The sequence below is a fragment of the Trachinotus anak genome, unplaced genomic scaffold, assembly GCF_046630095.1.
Source record: "Trachinotus anak isolate AG129_WGS33_773 ecotype Australia unplaced genomic scaffold, CSIRO_AGI_Tana_v1 ptg000014l, whole genome shotgun sequence".
In the NCBI taxonomy this organism is placed as follows: Eukaryota; Metazoa; Chordata; class Actinopteri; order Carangiformes; family Carangidae; genus Trachinotus; species Trachinotus anak.
The window spans coordinates 17,666,296-17,685,000 of NW_027273865.1; the positions used below are offsets into that span (position 1 = coordinate 17,666,296).

Consider the following 18,705-nt stretch of genomic DNA (forward strand, 5'->3'; position numbering starts at 1 on the left):
GGAAGAAAAGAAAAGAGAAAAATAAATTGGCACTCACAGTATTAGATTTCATAGTTTAGATATAATAGCTGGGATTTTGACAGCTGCACTGTTATCACACCTGTGTACTGTCACAATGAGCTACTGAGACAGACATGCCTCTGCAGAGGTATCTTGAAACTCCAACAACTAATCAGAATGCAGCAAACCCACATACAGCCACATCCAGCAGGGAATAATTGGGCTGGGCTGATAAGAACAGTCAAATAACTTGAATGAGCCGACATCTCCTACAACGTGAAAGGTGGACAGATCAATCCTGGGTCATGTTGGTTAATTGCGTCCTGCTACCTCAGCCATACTGATGAGCAGATTGAAAGCCAACTGCCACTGACTGCATTCAAAATATGTACCAAATAATAAGTCACTCAGCCCAAACACCAGGTAGAGGAGATATGACACAGCTGAATTCTATGCTCTCACTGTGACAGAGGGTTTGTTGGTTAGACTAACACTGCAGTGACACTGCTGCAAACGTAAATATACACAGCATATTCAAGAATATTTCTTTTTTTTTTATTTCAGAAGAGAGGAAACATCTTTCCATCCATTCTCCATACCTGCGTTTCCTGTGCATTGTATTAGAGGCTGGATCCTATCCTAGGCAGGGTAGGTCCTGGACAGGTGCCTGTCTATCACAGAGCTAACACAATTTTCCAAACATTTCCAATTCGCCTGTCCTTGCAGGTCTTTGGACTGTGAGAGAAAAATGCAGTACCCAGACTCATGTGAACACGGGAAGAACATGCAGACTTGAGGCAACAGTGCTAAGGGAAAATATCCTGTAATTTATCCTCTATTAAATAGCTCTGCTATCAAAAATAAACACTCATAATCTGAGTCACAGACCTCAGCTTTGCGAATGTTTTCTTTGGTGTCTTCTATCTTCAGCTCCAGATCTAGTCTGCCTTGCTCTGTGGCAGGCAAGCCGTGGCTCTCACACTCCTCCAGAGACTGGAAACACACACAAACACATCACTTGATTAGAAACAGTGTGTGTATCTGTTTCAGACGTGTTTCTAAAATGGGTACATGTGACAAACATGAGTATGTGTGTGTGTCCATCTTACTCTCTTGTAGTGAATGATATTCTTGTGTTCCCTGGCCACTCTGGTTGCCCATTTCCTGGCCTCCTTGTTCAGACTGTGCTCCTCTGTTGTCCCTGTCTCCGACTCCAGCTGACGACTCTAAAACAGACAAACACACACACACACACATACCAGACAGGCACACATGCCATCATGGCAGGCAAACACACACATACACAAGTGCACAAATAAGTACAGTATCAGCGATAACAGCACAAAGTGTTTGATATGCAGAAGCTGTTAATTAAGCTAAAGAAGGTGTGAGAGAAAGATTGTTTCTTTCTCACATAATTAATGCAGCGTGTGCTCTATTGTTATCCTCTTGGAATGAAATCGCTCTTATCAAAATCACATGTGAAGGAGCATGAGTGTGTGAAAACGTCTGTGTGTGTGTTTTTGTTTGACGGCAGGAGTTACATACAAAAGCACACATGTGGGTCTGTTGAAGAATGTGCATGACTTTCCAATAAAACATTCAACATCGATTATAACCATATGGCATTTTCCTTCAGGGACTAATGCATTAAATGTGTCTCTAAATTCTCTACGTTTACACGCCTAGTCACTAATCCACTGTTTAGCAACCATTTTTATTTTTAATATTATTTCTTAAAGGCCCTGAAAATTTAAATCAGTTTCTCACTATGAATAAGAGGATGAACATGTGACATAAACGCACAACAAGTTTTGCTTATTTCACATAAGAGATTTCTGTTTTTTTGTCTCTGTGCTTTTCTCACTGGTTTGAAGTGGGCAGGACCACACACACACACACACAGTCCTGATGACGCAGATTAGTTTTTGAGCATTAAATTAATAAATAACACCTGAAAAAACTTTCTTTACCGTGTTAGTTTCTTATTTAGTCATTTATTTATTATTATTATTTATTTATTTATTTATTTTTTGATATCATAAGAACATTACTCAAGATTTAAAGACAAGTTCCCAGAAGCTTTAAAGGACAAGAAATGTGTGCAGTAATTGTCCAAACAGTGGCACACTGCAGAAGTATGCAGGCCACACAGAAAGCTCATTTCCATGCCACTAACTAAATTTATACAGTGAGCTGTTTTGCATGTTTTGAAAAAACTGCCAGATAGAAACAGAAATATGTTCTTTCTATCCTTTCACTTCACAATATTTATACGGTCTATATCACATATTTATATACCTTATTCAAAGACAAAATGCCATCTGTACACTTGCTGATTTCTACTTGAGGTTCTTTATTATAATCAATTTCCCAAAAGGTCAGTTTTCTGATACCTTTCAAAGTTTTTTTCTATACTTGTTTACAGATGTCACTCAGATTTGATCTTTTCATTGATGTCTATCATGAATATGGATCATGCAGGGTTGGGGAAACAAAAAGGATACTTCTTAGTACTGTGTGAAATCCTTTGGCCTGTGTCCCTTTTTCATGGACACGTTCTAATTCTGATTTATCAGAATAAAATCACGGCAGAAACCAAACTTCCAACTCTGTTTTGTGGAAATGACAAAATAACCCAACATTTAGATAGTGTTGGTAAATTCTTCGGTATATACAGTATAAGTAGCCTATTCAGAAAAGCATGATATCTATTCTGGCGAAAGGCAGAAAAAAAATCCACTTCCAAAAAAAACAAACTAAACCTCGGGACGTACACAGAGTCAGTGTTACTGATGTGTGTTCACAGACCTGAGAGGCTGAGGTTACCATAATCTGATAATAAAAGTGTGTTAGCCAGACTAAAGTACGCGATATTTTAATTGCAAGTTTCCATGCACATCATATCTATTAATTATGTGCCGCTTCAGTAACAAGAGAGCATAAATCTGGCTAAGTATAGGTGTGCAACGAAGAGCTTTACACTGGAGATTTACAGCTTAATTATATTCAGGCGAGGGAACATGTCAGGGAGTTAAGGCAGAGAGGCAGAAAACTAGATTTAAACAGAGACTCTAAGCTGACATGTCATGGAGAGAGCTCAGCTAATTTGTGTCTTTATAGTTTACGAAACCTATTTGTGTAATATCGATGGAGTTAAGACAGTAAATAAGAGTTTCTTTCAAATGTCCTACTAGTGTCTACATGTTGTAGGGAAGCTGTGAATGCTGCCATGCAACACTTTCAATCTTCTCCTTGCATGTTACCTTTAAGATATTCCTCCCTTAAGTGATTTTCTGTGATGCTGTTCCTTTGGATTCCTCTTTCTGTTCATCTGCTTTATGGTTACTCTTAAAACATGCTGGTTCTTTCATTTCTAAGAATAATTTAGGGGCATTTTTATACCTTCATTGAAATGTTCTGCTGGTCGGTGTGAAACTACAGATCGTCTAGTTAAGTGTGAGCTAACATTTTATTTTCAATTATCATGATGTAGTGGGGACCTTATGCAAATATGACCTACGATAATCAGGTTGCATAAATGTGTTTATGTACCCACGTCAAATATTAATTCATTAAACCAGGGCCACAAACATTAACCATTACCAACTACAGTAAATATGAAAAAATTATAGCAAGTCACTTTGCCAGCTAAGGGAAATGTGATGTACAGCACAGTGAACTCAAAATGGTCTGATCATACTGCACTTCAAAAACAACCTCTACTGTCTTAATAACAGTCATTTAGTATACTCCATACAACAACTGTGTTATTCTGAAGCCACTGGGGTGGGGTGAGACTGAAGTTTGTCAAACTGTAGTTGTCTGTATGAATGGGAGGTACGGTGTATGCTGGTAGGAATGTGTGAGTTCAAGGCTAAACACCGGGGCCTTGATGCTCACTCTAAACACTTGTTGTAGGTCTTTACTATCATATTACTGTAAAGCAAAAAAAACTCTTAACCCAGTGGTGTTTTTGCCACAGTAAGAAGCTACTCCTGTCTGCTCTAACACTGTTTTGCATCATTGTTTTCTTAAAAAAAGAATCTCTCTGCACAACTTTCAGAGATACACCACTGTCTTGACTAATATAATACATCACACTGAACAGCACCTGTAGCTGTATTTCTATGTAAGCTGTTTTAATGGGTTTGTAAAAGCAGTTGGAGCCTGAGACTCCAGGGTGTCTGCACAACATGCAGTAGAGCAGAAAGTAGTACCTTCTGACTGTGGCAAATACATTGCCGTGATTAGACATTTTGGATTACCAGCCAGGTTTTATAGAGTGCTGCTTACAAACACTTATAAGAATAAACGTCCTCATCTTTTGTGCTTTCACAATCACAGTTTCGCTTGATTTTGGTGTGGCAGTTTGAATGGAATACAGACTCTAACAACGAAAATATGCACATGCAAACAACAAAAAGAAAAGAAAACAAGTACCTTGACCACATCTTCAACCCAAAACATATAACAAATGTGCAAATAAAAATGACACATTTGACTCATCTGTCTAAATGAGGGCGATGATAGTGGAGTGATATTTCAACAGATGATGCAACAAGGTTACAGCATCTAATGAATCATCTGGTGCTGGAACTGCGTTGCTCACCAACACATGACAGTCTGACAGCATTACAGTGCAGTGATTCTATTGTCATAACAGTGATATTCAGCAATCCAGCAAATGCATCTCTCTTGTTTTATTTTCATAGAGCAACAATAAACTGAAGGGTACAAGAGCTCTTATAGTAATAATACTGCAACAAAGAGAATTTGTTTTATTTTACTCCTGAAAACTCCTGAAAAATGGCTTATTCATCTCACAATGTATTAATTTGCAAGCTCTAGAGTAATGGTAGGTGGATAAAATAGGGTAGGTAGAAAATGTCATAATAGTTGGATGAACTATGAGTTTTTATTTGGTATTAAATAGGAAACGTGAAACACAATAGCTGTTTTTTACTCGGATCTGATTGCTCTGGTTTTCCATGAAAAGGCCACACTCAAGGCTAAACTGTTTATTCACAGCCAAACACATATTTGTCATGTTTACTCTAATTTTCTACACCAGCAGTGGTCATGATGTCATAGGTGTAACTGTAGCCACACCTGGGTGGTTATGCTGCAGCATGCAACATTCATGGTCATGTTACTGTGACAAACAGACATGGGGATTATGATGATTAATATTCCTTGCAATAACTTTTACTGCTATAAAGTGAAAGGGGAAACGCTATCCTGAGAGAAAACCTACACACATTACTGTATGTCTGCGGTTATGGACATGGTCACATTTTGCCACGATGAATCACAGACCTCTTGCAGCCAAAAAGATGAGCACCATGGTAAAAACATGTAGAGCACAAGAAGGTGCTAATAGTTATTAATAAGACTATATTTTTGTCCAATAAAATAACCCTGCTGTGTATGCTATGAACCTCTTTCCTCTTAGTGTTTCTGTGCATGAACATTTTGCATGCTCATGCTCATAGTCCCCTCTGTGTTTGTGTTGAAACTGGCTAGACATGCTGTAATGGCTACTCCATGTTCTGTTTAGGAACAGGGATGGGTCCATGCTTCTTCCCAGGACAGATCATTGGGATAGGAAGGTTATTCAAGTTGACTTACTGTCTGTCTGACTATCTGCAGTAAGTCAGGGTTAAGTCAGCTAAGAAAGCACTGCCCACCTTAGCACTTTTTACACTCAGTCTAGTTAGCCAGAGAGAAATGTGCAAATACAATGTGTATATAGACAAATTAGTTTATATATTACCAGTATCATGCAAAATCATTAATCACAGTCTCAGTTCTTAGGGTTGAAATGCATTATTAAAAGATCTAGCAAAGCTTTTTGGTAACACATGAACTAAATGCTTCATAAAGTACATGTTCAAGTCGATATCACCAGGAGAGGTAACTGTATTAGGACATGAATGGAGTAGATGATCCATGGTTTGTGTCAGGAATGAAGATGGGAATGCTAACAACAGTTAAGACTACCTGTGCCAGGGTCATTCTCATGGCACTGACGGGCGACGGCTCAATGTCCACCAACTGCTGCACCGAGCTCAGAGTCTGGCACACACACATACACCCCGGCAAGCGCCCACGCACCCACGCACCCGAGGGCAGCAGCGCAAGCACACAGACACACAAATACAAGGAGGGGTTAATGGAAAAAAAGTTGAGGGAAGTGTTAGCAAAAGTTGAACAGGATCAGGAAGACACAAGGAAGGAGTAGCACATTGTTACACAGAGAAATGTTAGAATACCAGAAAAAAAAGATCAGAGAGGGAAAGAGAAATTGGCGCAGTGAGAGAGTGAAGGATAGAAAGAAGCTGAGAAACAAGAGAGCACAAAATGACTCAGGCACAGGAGAAAAGGAGAGCAACTGTATAGTGGAATTAAGACCAGTGTCCACTGGGAGACATCTCTTACTTAGCCAGCAATGCTTAACAAGTCCCTGGAGGGGTGAGTCAGCATGATTCCCACGGCTCAGTTATGATCACACAGACACCGATCAATTGACAACAATATGAAATATTTCTAACATTCAGCGAACACTTGATTTGAAAAGATGTCTACATGAACTTGTGCAAAAGTTAAAACAAAATCTAGGACTACAAAGAGACGTTCCCAATGGACACACAAAATTTGGTATTAAAATGACAAAAATTAGAACACAGAGTAGATGTATGCTTCTATCATGCTATCACCAGACACTATTTAACTGGACAACTCCATCCTAAATTGTTAACATTAAAATAAATCTCCAAAGGCTCAAGAGAAAAGAGCAAAGGATCTCTCTAGAGAATAAGAATGATCAGAGCTTTGCCTCTTTGATTTCAAGCCTCTCAGCCCCAGATGTATCAATGACATTCTTTACAGATCATGATGATGAAGGTACACAAATTCTGCTTCAGTGACTGAGATGAGCTAACGACTGGAGCCACAGATACTAGACTTCTACAATACTAGACTGGAGGGGACAGAAAAAGTAGGAGCAGGGAAAAGCCCACATGTGGAAACAAAAGAGGCTGATTACCATCTGTGTGTGTGTGTGTGTGAGTGTGTGTGTGAGTGTGCGCGTGAGTGTGTGTTTGACAGAGACAGGACAGGAGCAATAGAATTACTGTGCTGCTGTGTGAACAGGTTCATATACAAACAATACAAGTTCAGGATCAAACTCCTCGAAGCTCAGTAACACAATGCTGCTTGTGTATGGATATGAATACAGTGGATGCGTGTGCAGCTATGTGTGTCTCACCGTGTCACATTCACTAGGCTGGAACTGGAAGTCATGTGCTTTGTGAAACACTGGATTCTCCTGCATGAACAATTGCTGGTTGAACTCTTGTATTATCTGAGGGAAAGACAGGAGGAGACAGTCAATGCAGTGCGTTTGTATGCGAATTTCCTGCTGTGAAAACTTGTCAATATTGAAAAACATCATAATCTCGGTGAATCCACGCTGAGCACAACCTCTGCTCCCCAGAGAGGGAGCAAACTACAAGCTTTCTACAGCCACGTTTCAAGCCTACACTGGGTGAGTATTACAAATTCATACATAGATTTTAGGTTTGATGTTTTGAGTATCACATAAAATGGCTTACATATTCAAGACAAGTTCCTGCAGAGGAGTGATAGTATATTGAGATTTCTGCTACCTTGCCTGCACACACTGTTGATGAAAATCAGGGATATTGAGCCATTTTGGTTGCAAATCCATTATTTTGCCTTAGTGTTTCAATTTCTTTGGGAATACACTGCAAGCTTTATGAATATAATATATGACAAAAAACAAAACATTTCTTCCTTAGCAACTGCTTGTCATATTGTCTCTCACACACTCTGTTTCTGCATTTCTCTGAAATAGCTTTTCGTTAAGATGCTGAATGCAAACAGTGCTTCCGAAGGCCAAGCCAAGAACCCCTCCCCCTCCCCTCCCCCTAAGTAATGTAAGAAAAATAGGGCCTCACAGTCACAAATAAAATGTCAAGATGTCCCATCCATGTCACTGAAGAAATACACAATGTTTTTGCTAAATAGGCATTTTGATCAGGCTATTATGTTAAGAAGATTGATGGATATTGCCCACAGTATCTGTCCTGAGACCAAAAAACACAGTATTTCACAGAAGGTCTGTGTATCTCACCACAACTGACTCACCCTGGTGGATTTGTCCAACAGGAACTGGAAAGTGTTGTGTGTAGCTTGGGAAGCCTCTAGCTCGGTACGACACAGTGCTACCAGGTAGTCTTTCACATGCTCATAGATCCTGCCATCCAAGGCCTGGAGGAGAGAAAGAGAAGGACCAGGGGTTACAGTGAAGAAAGGATTAAATCAATGTAATCCGACATAATAAAATAGAGAGTGCAAGGGAACCAGGAGGAAAGAGAAGAGAAAGAAAGAGAAAGATAGAAGAGAGAAATAGGGTCAAAGAGAAGGTGAATAAAGCCAGTTACCACAAATGGTTTAGCAAATACTTCTTTTTTATTCTTCATTCAGTCAGATGTGACAGGCCACTGAATTTTTACCGTCACACCACCACTGACGGCAGTGCCTTATTTCTCATCATCAAACATCCAACAGACATTTAACCTCATCCATTCTATAACTGGGCACCTGACCATAACAATGATTGTGTCCTTCCTGTTCCTGTTGATTTTAAGCCTGGAGGAACGTTTCACCTTCAGGGCTGTGTAGGTTATAAAGAGGTACTAGCTTGTTTACCTCAGGCAAGGTCTAAACAAGAGAAACGTAGTTTCAACAGTGTTTGTCCTCGAGGCATGGGACGAGCGAATGATTATTCAAAGTCATGTTTACAAAGTTTTAAATATTTTAGGAAGAGAAACAACACCCTACATATAGTCTTCTGGTGCAATGAAAACAGGAAACTCTTCTATCATTTGGCGAACTGCTGAAACTTTACACAAAATCAGCAAGCCAAAAAAACCTGAAACTGTGAATGTCACAGCAGCAGACGAGCCAATCTGCCCTATGTCACAATGTAATATGAACTTGACAAGTCAAGTTAAAACACACTCAGTGTCCCTTCCCAGATGTTATGTTGCCTGATCAGAGTGGTATGACTTATCCTGTTATTATTCCTATTGGTCAATTTTTGTGACATCATGTTTATTCCCAGAAATTCCCAGATTTGACCTGACTATCCATTTAATCAGCCAGAATAACTGAAATAATTGAAATATTGAAAATAAAAGTTAAATAGAATAGTTTAATTTTACGGAGTCAAGTGTGTCACACACACACACACACACACACACACACACACACACACACACACACACACTGAACAACTGGTCTGGCATCACTTCTACCACTGAAACAAATTCTCGCTTAACGCAGATTTTTATGAATTAAACTAAACTGAGAAAGAAAAGAAATGGAAATAGAGAAAAGACGGACAGAGACAAACAATGAGAGGGAAGAGTGAGTTGGCAGAAAGTCAAAGGAAGGACAGAAACCAAGCAGATGTTTTCATTTGACAGCTCTTATCATTAGACATTCTGATGCACAGATATAAGGCCATTTTAATGAAGTATGCAGTCCAAATGAGCAGCCTTTCCACGGGGAGCTGTGGCGGTGCTGCCAAGCTGTAGGCCACACTGCCAAACAGACAGATCAGACAGAGAGGAACGAGACAGAGAGAAAGAGAGGCTAATGGAGAGGAGGGGGAGGAGGAGAGGAGTGAGCATTTGAAAGGGTATAAAAGGTACAAGTGGGTGAGAGCAAGAAAGTGAGACAGACTGAAAAATGAGTGTATAAGGAGAGCATGTGTGTGTGTTTGTGTGTGTGTGTGTGTGTGTGTGTGAGAAGTATTCTTTGGATAGTGTTCTCACAGCTGCAGGGGAAGGTGAAGGGGTTCAGATTCCAATTCAACAAAACACAGAGACCGCAGACACATACACACACATGCACACACACACACACACACACACACACACACACACACACACACACACACACACACACACACACACACACACACACACACACACACACTCTCAAATACTAAAACACACACACACTCCTCTGGCCAAAGAACTTCACAAAAGCTCACACTTTCAGAAACTTGGATACACTCTGCGCTGGTCAGGGGATGTATTAGCCCAGACTTCAACCTCCACAAACACCTTCAAACTTACATACAAGGCACATACACACATACACAATAATGTTTTTAAATAAACCACACAAATGTAACGTTTGCACAATGGCACACACAAAACATAGACTTACAAAACAATGGGATATTGACAAGGAAATTATGTCATTAAGGGTGGGTTGTTGGCTGACTTCTCTCTAAATGTTCCCCCATCATTCTGCTCATTTCCTCCTTCCCCTTTCTTCCCTTCCTCCCCTCCTCTTTTCATCCATTTACGGTAGTGTTGAAAAGAAGTGAGTCAGCTTCCAGAAAAAGCCCCATCGCCGAATCATGGTCGGTGTGTGTGTGTATGTGTGTTTTGGTTGAATGACTACATCAGCCTGAACAATAAGTACAGCACAGAGGACCAGACAGTGCAGCAGAGGTGGAAGTGTACAGTGTGTGTGTGTGTGTGTGTATGTGTGTGTGTCTAGAAGGGGACTTAAAAGATGGACAGTAAAACAGCATCGATTGCCAACAGCAGAGGGAGATGTGGAGCAGTCTGTTCCAGTCTGCCCTTTCACTGCTACTGTCGCATTGACAAGGACAGCACCACTCACAATAAGATACATGTTACTGCTGCATCCTGGTGGAGTGCTCGGTGCAGTCAGCATTTACAAAGTGGACTTTTGATCTAAACAAAGCTATCAATTCCAAGTCTCCTCATCCATCATCCCCAGAAACCATTCTATTATTATCTATATGTCATATTTCCCACATGTAATTGATTATCTTCTATTTGGTTTAACATCAAAGACAGAGCTAAACAGAGCTGATGGATTTTCACTGCCACAAAAGGAGCTGTTTGTGACACAACAGATTTCATAGTATGGCCACTAATACATTGTATTTACTATAATTTTGTTTTGTTGCAACTGTGATCCATGTCTGCCTCTGGGCTGGGCTTTCTGGATGCATCTCAAACCCAGACTTTCTCGTGATGCAGATTTTGGTCCCTCAGCTGGGAGTGCTGCTATCACCGACTTTCAGGTGAAGACCTGTTAACACCACAAACTGTTCACAAACTGCAGAGGAGGGAGAGAGGACGAGCAGATTGCTTCCCCCCGAGCAATGTCCCTCATTCTGTTTGTGTGTTTGCGTGCATGTATTTGTGTATGTGCAGTGCTGTCCTTCTGTCACAGAGAGCTAAAGATCTATAATTCAGAATGGCCTCGTAGTATAGATGCTCATACATGCCTAAGGCGGAGTACATGAGATGGAGGGAGTAGGAGGGATAGAAGAAAGATGGAGACAAGGAAGGGCAGCTGAAGGTAGAGAGGGAGTGGCAGAGCAAGAAAAATGCAGGAAGGGGAAAAAGAAGAGAAGACAGAGAAGCAAATAGAAAAACAATAATGAGCTTAACTTTTAAATTGTCTCACTGAACATACACAACTTGCTTCACAGTTTAGATATGTGATTTCTGTGTGCATGTATACATGTGAGTATGTGTATATCGGCCTGTGTGTTTGCATGCACGCTAATAATTGGATTAATACCAGATTAAGGCATTAATCCATGTATCATCACAGTGTTTTGTGGACTATCTATGTTAGTGAGCATAAATGATTAACAGACCTGGATTTCTTTTGGTTGTTTCAGTCTAATTTTTTCCATTTTTTTTCTATGTGCTAGAAAGGTCATGTTGTACCAGATGGAACATGGTGTTTGCGCACACAAACAGCAGCTTTGCAAACACAGATGGAAAAAAAAAAGAGAGGTGACAGTGAATTGGCTCCTGTGTTGCAACTTAATGCTTTCAGCACCCTAATGAAACCTACATCTCACGACCATATTAACACAACACAAACACATTCAAGTTCAAAAACATATGCATTGCACACAGAAGTGAAAACATCACTGAAGCTGCAAAATTATTTGCATCCATCTTTTGATGACCATTTTGTATTCTATCAACAAAACAGTGTTTGTGCACTGACAAATTACCTCAAAGCTTTCTGAAAAGCTTCCTTCTGGCATTGGTGCGGTTCATTCAGCATTGTGAAAATTATAATTTCATGCCTACCGATATTTTGGTAAGAGCCGACATCAGGATGGCTCATTTTGCAGGATTTTCTTCACATAAGCCCCTTTCAAATCATAAATCCAGGGTACTCTCTTTGAAGACTCAAAACTGTGAAATCATCACTTTTTTATGTACAATTTCCCTCTCCAATGAGTTCACCAAAACTGAAAGGGAGTGCGACTTTGTGCCCTGATAAGAGGAAGGCATTTTACCATAAATTGAGCTTTGATTCAAAGTAGCTCCCCACTTTGAATTTTGAAACCCGAAAATGCATCCCCGCTCCTGGAGAATCCCTCAGGGTATTATCAGAGCATGAGATTCTTAATTTCGTTCTAGCTGTAGTGAAGGAAAATGTGGTTACAGCATTACAAACTAGAGTCTCCTGCTGGCTGGATTCTATTTCATACAAATGTACAGTTTAATAAAAATGTCCAGATTCATGGAAAGGACTTGTGGATTCTCTCTCACATGACTGGCACCATTTAATTCTTTCTTTCTGTAAATACCTGTATGCAGTGCAGTAGATCTGTATGGTAGTAGCGGTCATGGTGAGCGTTGGCAGCAGCTAGCGTTAGCAAGTAGTCATTCCTGGCCTGTGTCGCCTTGGAGTTACAGTCACTCCTCTTAGCTTTCAACTGAAACCAAACAGAGACAGACGATATTTCAATAGTGCATTACAGAAAGAGAGTGGAGCTTTAAGCTTTAAGTGGAGTACATGAGTCTCTTTTGAGGTTCTGAACAAAGTGAAGTTGTTTTTGGTTAAAAGAGTCTCCTTTGAAAGCTCTGGCTTTTGACAAGGTGATTGTGTTGTGTTTGTGTCTTTGTGAGTGAGCCTCTTACCTTTACACTTGCTTTCTGTAAACTAATTCTTGACTGAAAAAGACCAAGCTTAGACCTGACAAAAAACAAACAAAAAACAGCAAGCAAAGTTAATCTTAATCAATGTCATATCTTAATTTCAACAATTTTGAAAATGCCAATAAAAAGGCACATTGTTTTATTATTTTTTACAACCTCATTGACATTCAATTCATTCACATTGATGGTTTAATAAAACATATACTTCTCAATAAGGTAAGGTAGAGAGGTGAAAAATATAGAGGCATTTCTCCAACATAATAACTCTAATCTCTAACCTCTGATTCAGAGGCAGTCGTCATAAACTGACCCTGAACGGGCTGCAGCTTGACATCAATAAATCTCAACCTGATCCAGCCATCGTGATTTATTTATATCGATGGTGACATCAGAAAGACCAGCCCGATAAAAGGACAGAGTAAGCCCGTGTGCATGCATGTGTGTGTGTTTGCATTTGGTCAGCTTTTTTGTTCGTCTGTGTTTACATGAATGAAAATAGGGCATGTGTATTGTATTACCCCTGACACAAACAGATGGAAAAAGTATTAGGGCTGTGTGATAATGTCTGTCACCTGCTTAAACTGGATTTGTGACGTGATGTGTAAAGTCTGCATCACACCATTTTCTTTCTTCGGTGTGTTCTTTCAATGGCTAATAGCTATTTTCTCGACTGAAATACACACACGCGTGCACACACACATACACACACACACACACGTAATGACACAGAGGCAATGCAGTAATTCCTGTGGTTTTGACTTTCTACTGAGTGATAGAGAACAGAACAGAGCTGACTGGCCAATCGGTGCAATGAAGTGAAAATGTCACCATAGCCCATGCTAACTTGGGCTGGGAGGAAAACAACACTCATCAACAGTGGATCAAACTTTGGTACTAACTGCGAGACTACAAATTTGTTGAATTCTTCTTGTAGAAACTCTGCTCCGCAGTTGTCTGTTTATTTGAAAGCCTCTTAAATGTACAATGTTATAAAAAGGCAAAATACAGACACTAGTCTCACAAGAAGAAAATACCCATTTTAGTCTATCTTGACAGCAACAGAGAAAATCTTTTATATCTGGTAGAGCTATTATCTGTCCAACAAAGGAAAAAAGCTGAAAAAATGTGCTTTAAATATCCAAAGACATGATTGTGGTTTAGTTTATTGGTTAAACAAAGATTCTCTGCTTATGGACTTGTGGTGTTTGTCTGCATTTTCTTTGTTTGACTCTCTCATAAAGTCTTAATGATGATGATGCTTCTCCCCCCCTCTCAATCTCTCATTTTCACACACACATGGACAGACACCCTCCCCCCCCACAACATCCCCACCAACAAACACAGACATGCACAGTGAACTTACTTTGCCTCTATGTCGGCCTTCTCTCGTACAGCGTGGGCAACCTGCTCACAGTCATAGTATTTCTTTTTGGCTTTGGCCAACTCCTTTACCGACTCCTGCAGTTCTGCCTGAATGCCACTCAATTGATCTATGGTCTGTAAAGGGAAATTGGAAGACCGGCAAGTTGTTAAAGAAAGAGTGCGAGGACATGGAAAATGGTGTAGAGAGGGATAAAGAACAAAGATTGCTTCAAGCAACTATGACCAACTCCCACTGTGCGCACATTCACGCACCTTTTTGAGTTGCTGTTCCTTGTAGAGTCTTACAGTCTTAGCAGGATCTGATACTTGACTCTTGTAGTTGTCACACACGTTGAGCCTGGACTGGCTCACCTGCACTGTACCTTCTAAGTAGGACCTCCATACTGCATAGACATTCCTATTAGAAAAAGCACAACAACACTGCTCAGTTGCTGTTCTATAACTCATAGTGGCCGAATTTTAAATACCAGCGTCTGCCTACCAAAAGTTTATGCATGTGCAACAGAAAGGAGCAAAGATTTGTGAAAAATGCTGCTGTAGTTGCAAATGTCAATTCCCTTATTTCAGGCTTTTGTAATAACAACCAAATTATGTGGTTGGGTTGGTACAAGAACGCAGAAATCATGACCAGAAGTAGATGTTTGCCCCCAGCTTTATAAAAATATGGCTGTACACACACAAACCTACCTGTAGTCTGTTCTCTGGTCATCAGGGTTGATTCCAGGCCAGTCTCTCTTTAGGTACTGACTTGCTAACTTCTGCAGAGCCTGAAAGCACAAGAGTAAATCTGAATAGTGAATCCATGTCAGATCCCTGGAGAGGATGCCTTTTTCAGAAAAAGTGAATTCAACAATTAGATTCAACTTGTTTCCGTCTAAAATACAAGCTGAAATGAGAGAAAATGATGGGGTTCATAGAGTATACAACACATCAAAATATGAACTTGACTGGAAATCACTTACTAATGACTGATATATTATGTAAGAAAATTAATATTAAGTATAGATATAGGTTTTAAGAATATGTTGCCTCACTGCTCCGAGTCTTTCAAATCTTAACCAGATAAAGCTACTGGAGCTCTTTTAAAGGACTGAGATTAAGCAAAAGGTCAGAAGACTGAGGCAGGAAAAACTAACTGCTGACAATTGTTTAGTAGATTTTACTTTACATACTGCACATTTTACAGTTCACTTCGGGCAGTAAGAAGATGCACTTAGGTCAAGACAGACAATATCCCATGTTTACACAGCCAAAATCCTGACTTTTGCACTCAGTAAACAATACAACTATAAAATGGATCAGCTCTGTGTCAGCAAAAGTGAATCCCCAGTCAGCTCCAGTGTGTACTAGCACAAACCCGAGGGCCCTGCAAGAAAGGGTAACCTACATCTTCTGGACTGGGTCACTGTGTCAGTAGGGACAACTTGCAGACACTCTGCCCTTGTGTGACAGTGTATCTGGATGAGTGCGTATGTGTGTGTATCAGAGAGCAAATCCTCATTAATAAAACAAACCAGAATAACAACTACAACAACCTAATCAGGAACAAGAGATCTCAGGGACACACTGATACTCATCACACATCTATATACTGTAGATCTGCATGTAAATCTGATGTCAGTTCTGTTTGCAAATCTCCTTCTCTGTTTCCCAGTCATCCACTTTCCATTTATGTCTCTCCCCATCTCAATATTTCACTTTCCATTTCCGAAATCAGGTTTCTCACATGTTGATTTTCCATATGCTGCCCTCAGCCCCATAGCCCAAATATTAATTTCCACATATCTTCATCCTTTTGCCACTAAAAAGTCTTTTGGTTGTCTCTCTTTTCAAATTTCCACTCCTCTCTCTCTCTCTCGTTCTCATTCATTGAATTACATATCTTACTGTCATCTTGCCCGTTTTACCTTTCACAGATGGTGTTTTTTCTCGTGTTCCTTGGACCTAAAATTTGGTTAAGACGCAAGACTGTGTCCTGAAGGAGACAGTGGCGCCGTGACCCCTGGCTCCCACCAGCTCAGTCCAAAAGCCTTCTTCTAGAAAAGAAAAACTTCACCCTTGTACCTCTCCAGTGTCCCTGCTTGGCTAAAATTATTTTCTTTGCATTCATTTTTGTTTTTCTTTAGTATCGTTTAAATTGTCCTTGCCCCACATGCATGATATCCTTTTTCCCAGCATAAACTCAGTTATAATTCTGACTTATCATTTTGTCATAATCATTGTCTAATAATTTTTTGCAAATTATTCTATTATCAAAACATAAATTATTATTATTACAGAACAGCTCAAGGTTGTGAAAACTATTGTTTTACTATTTATACACACAAATACAACAAAAACATGCAAGAAATATACTTTTATGAAAAGTCGATATATGCCTGTAAATCACTGAAAATATTTATTCAAAGTTTTACAGTTTATGACATAAATGAAAGTCCCACACCAGCATTTTCAACTTGTTTTCTCAGCTTGTAGGATGTACCAGAAATGCTTTTTACAATGAATAAAACATGGGCAATGTCATCACAGATAAATACACTGACTTCTCAGACTTAAAACATAGTGTAGCTCTCAGGAAGGAGTGGTAGCCCTTTTCTATCTGTGTAGGTTACCTCAGGAAATGGTGGCCAAGTGTCAGCCTCATTTCCAGCATGTTAAGTTACAATGAGTTATAAGGGCCAGAAAGAAATGAGAGCAAGTAGCTTCATACTCACAAACACACACACACACACACACACACAGAAAACCTGTGGCACAAAAAAAGTGTACTGTATGCATGAGGAAACACGTTTTAATTCAAGAATAGTCAACTTCTCTCTCTGTCACTCTCTAGGGAAGGGTGGAGTGGGTGTGGGTGGTTTTGAAAGACTGTGAGACTCTGTGTGTGTGTGTGTGTGTGTGTGTGTGTGTGTGTGTGTGTGTGTGTGTGTGTGTGTGTGTGTGTGCATGTTTTTTTAGAAAAGAGACTGTCTGTGAAGGAGGGCAACATTACTGTAAAATTGCAACAGAAATGCCAGGGTTTTAATTGCCTTCATGCAATAAAACTGTATAAACATGGATCATTTGTATGTGTTTTATGTATAATGTGTGTGCATTTGTGTGTTTGGGGGGTTATGTGAGGACAGTGACTGACAGCTGAGATAGTCACTGACTGTGAGCTGGCAGGCTGACAGGAGGACTGATTTGACAGCTTGACTTCTCCACCACAATGCTCCCTACTGATTTAAATCTCTTGTAAGGGTTCACATTGTTACTCAAATCCCAAACACATAAAACCTGCTGCAGCACAGGTGATGTTACTTCATACACTTTTATAAAAATACAAGAAAACCTCAGAACATTCTTTGTGACAAATATAATAACTGAACAATACATACAGCTCTATTGCTTCACATGGTGTCAAACAAATCGCGAGCCTTTCCAGCTGGGGTCAGGTTGATGAGGGTTGATTACATATTGTGAGTGTCTCGTGACCCCAGTCCCAGAAGTTACAGAGAGTTGGTAAAGAGACAGACACGGACAGTAAAAACTTTCCATGGTCAAACAGCCTACAATGCAGTGGAATCTCTCCCGGTGTTCCCAATGGGCAGTCCGTAAGAGAGAGAGAGAGAGAGAGGGCAGGGCAAGGAGGGGCTGAGCGAGGCGATGTGTTGCATATAGCTCTAAAATCAAGTCAGATTTTAGCCATTTGAAATTAAAAAACGAATCAATAAGTAGCCATTAATGTCAATATTGTGGCAGGCCACCACAAATAAATCAATGTATGGGAAACGCTGATACTGAGACATGTAACTAGGATAACTAGGGTTATTTGTGCAACCACCAACAACAAGTAAAAAAGAATAAAAGCTTCTCAGGCTGTGTATGTGTGAGAGAGCTCTTTGAAACATTATCTCAGCTGGACAGACAATTTCGATGATGTTGTGTAGCAGAGTGCATTGTTAGTCTCTGTATTTGAGATTGACAGAATTCAGTGCAATATCACCTCCCATCACAAGTAAAAAAAACTCCTGGTTCGGCTTTGCAAATTCCTTTCTATTTAGCTAGATGTTCCTACCAATGCAAACAGCATAAATTATGATTTTCAGGAACTATGTTTTATGATGTTTAGGAAAACCAGACCAAAAATTGTTATATGTGTGAATTAACAACTGATACTTTCAGTTTGATCACATATTTGGTTGGTAACCAAGTGGCGATTGTTGTCATGGATTCTACCATCTGATTACAACATGATTACAATTATGGAATGTACAAACTGTCGGATATT

General features: G+C 39.9%; 1 protein-coding gene across 2 annotated transcripts in view; it reads right to left on the reverse strand.

Annotated features, from left to right (window-relative positions):
* LOC139631628 (F-BAR and double SH3 domains protein 2-like) overlaps positions 1 to 18,705 on the reverse strand; it is a 65,053-nt gene that overhangs the window by 17,548 nt on the left and 28,800 nt on the right. Inside the window, exons 4-13 of one of the 2 annotated variants that reach the window (XM_071495952.1) lie at positions 15,123 to 15,202; positions 14,688 to 14,832; positions 14,416 to 14,549; positions 13,035 to 13,089; positions 12,701 to 12,829; positions 8,173 to 8,295; positions 7,271 to 7,366; positions 6,004 to 6,078; positions 1,110 to 1,226; positions 889 to 993 (exon numbers count right to left, since the gene is read on the reverse strand). In XM_071495952.1, coding sequence (XP_071352053.1) covers positions 889 to 993; positions 1,110 to 1,226; positions 6,004 to 6,078; positions 7,271 to 7,366; positions 8,173 to 8,295; positions 12,701 to 12,829; positions 13,035 to 13,089; positions 14,416 to 14,549; positions 14,688 to 14,832; positions 15,123 to 15,202 — 1,059 coding nt within the window. The remainder of the gene's footprint in view (positions 1 to 888; positions 994 to 1,109; positions 1,227 to 6,003; positions 6,079 to 7,270; positions 7,367 to 8,172; positions 8,296 to 12,700; positions 12,830 to 13,034; positions 13,090 to 14,415; positions 14,550 to 14,687; positions 14,833 to 15,122; positions 15,203 to 18,705) is intronic. The other variant, XM_071495953.1, reaches the window with a different exon arrangement.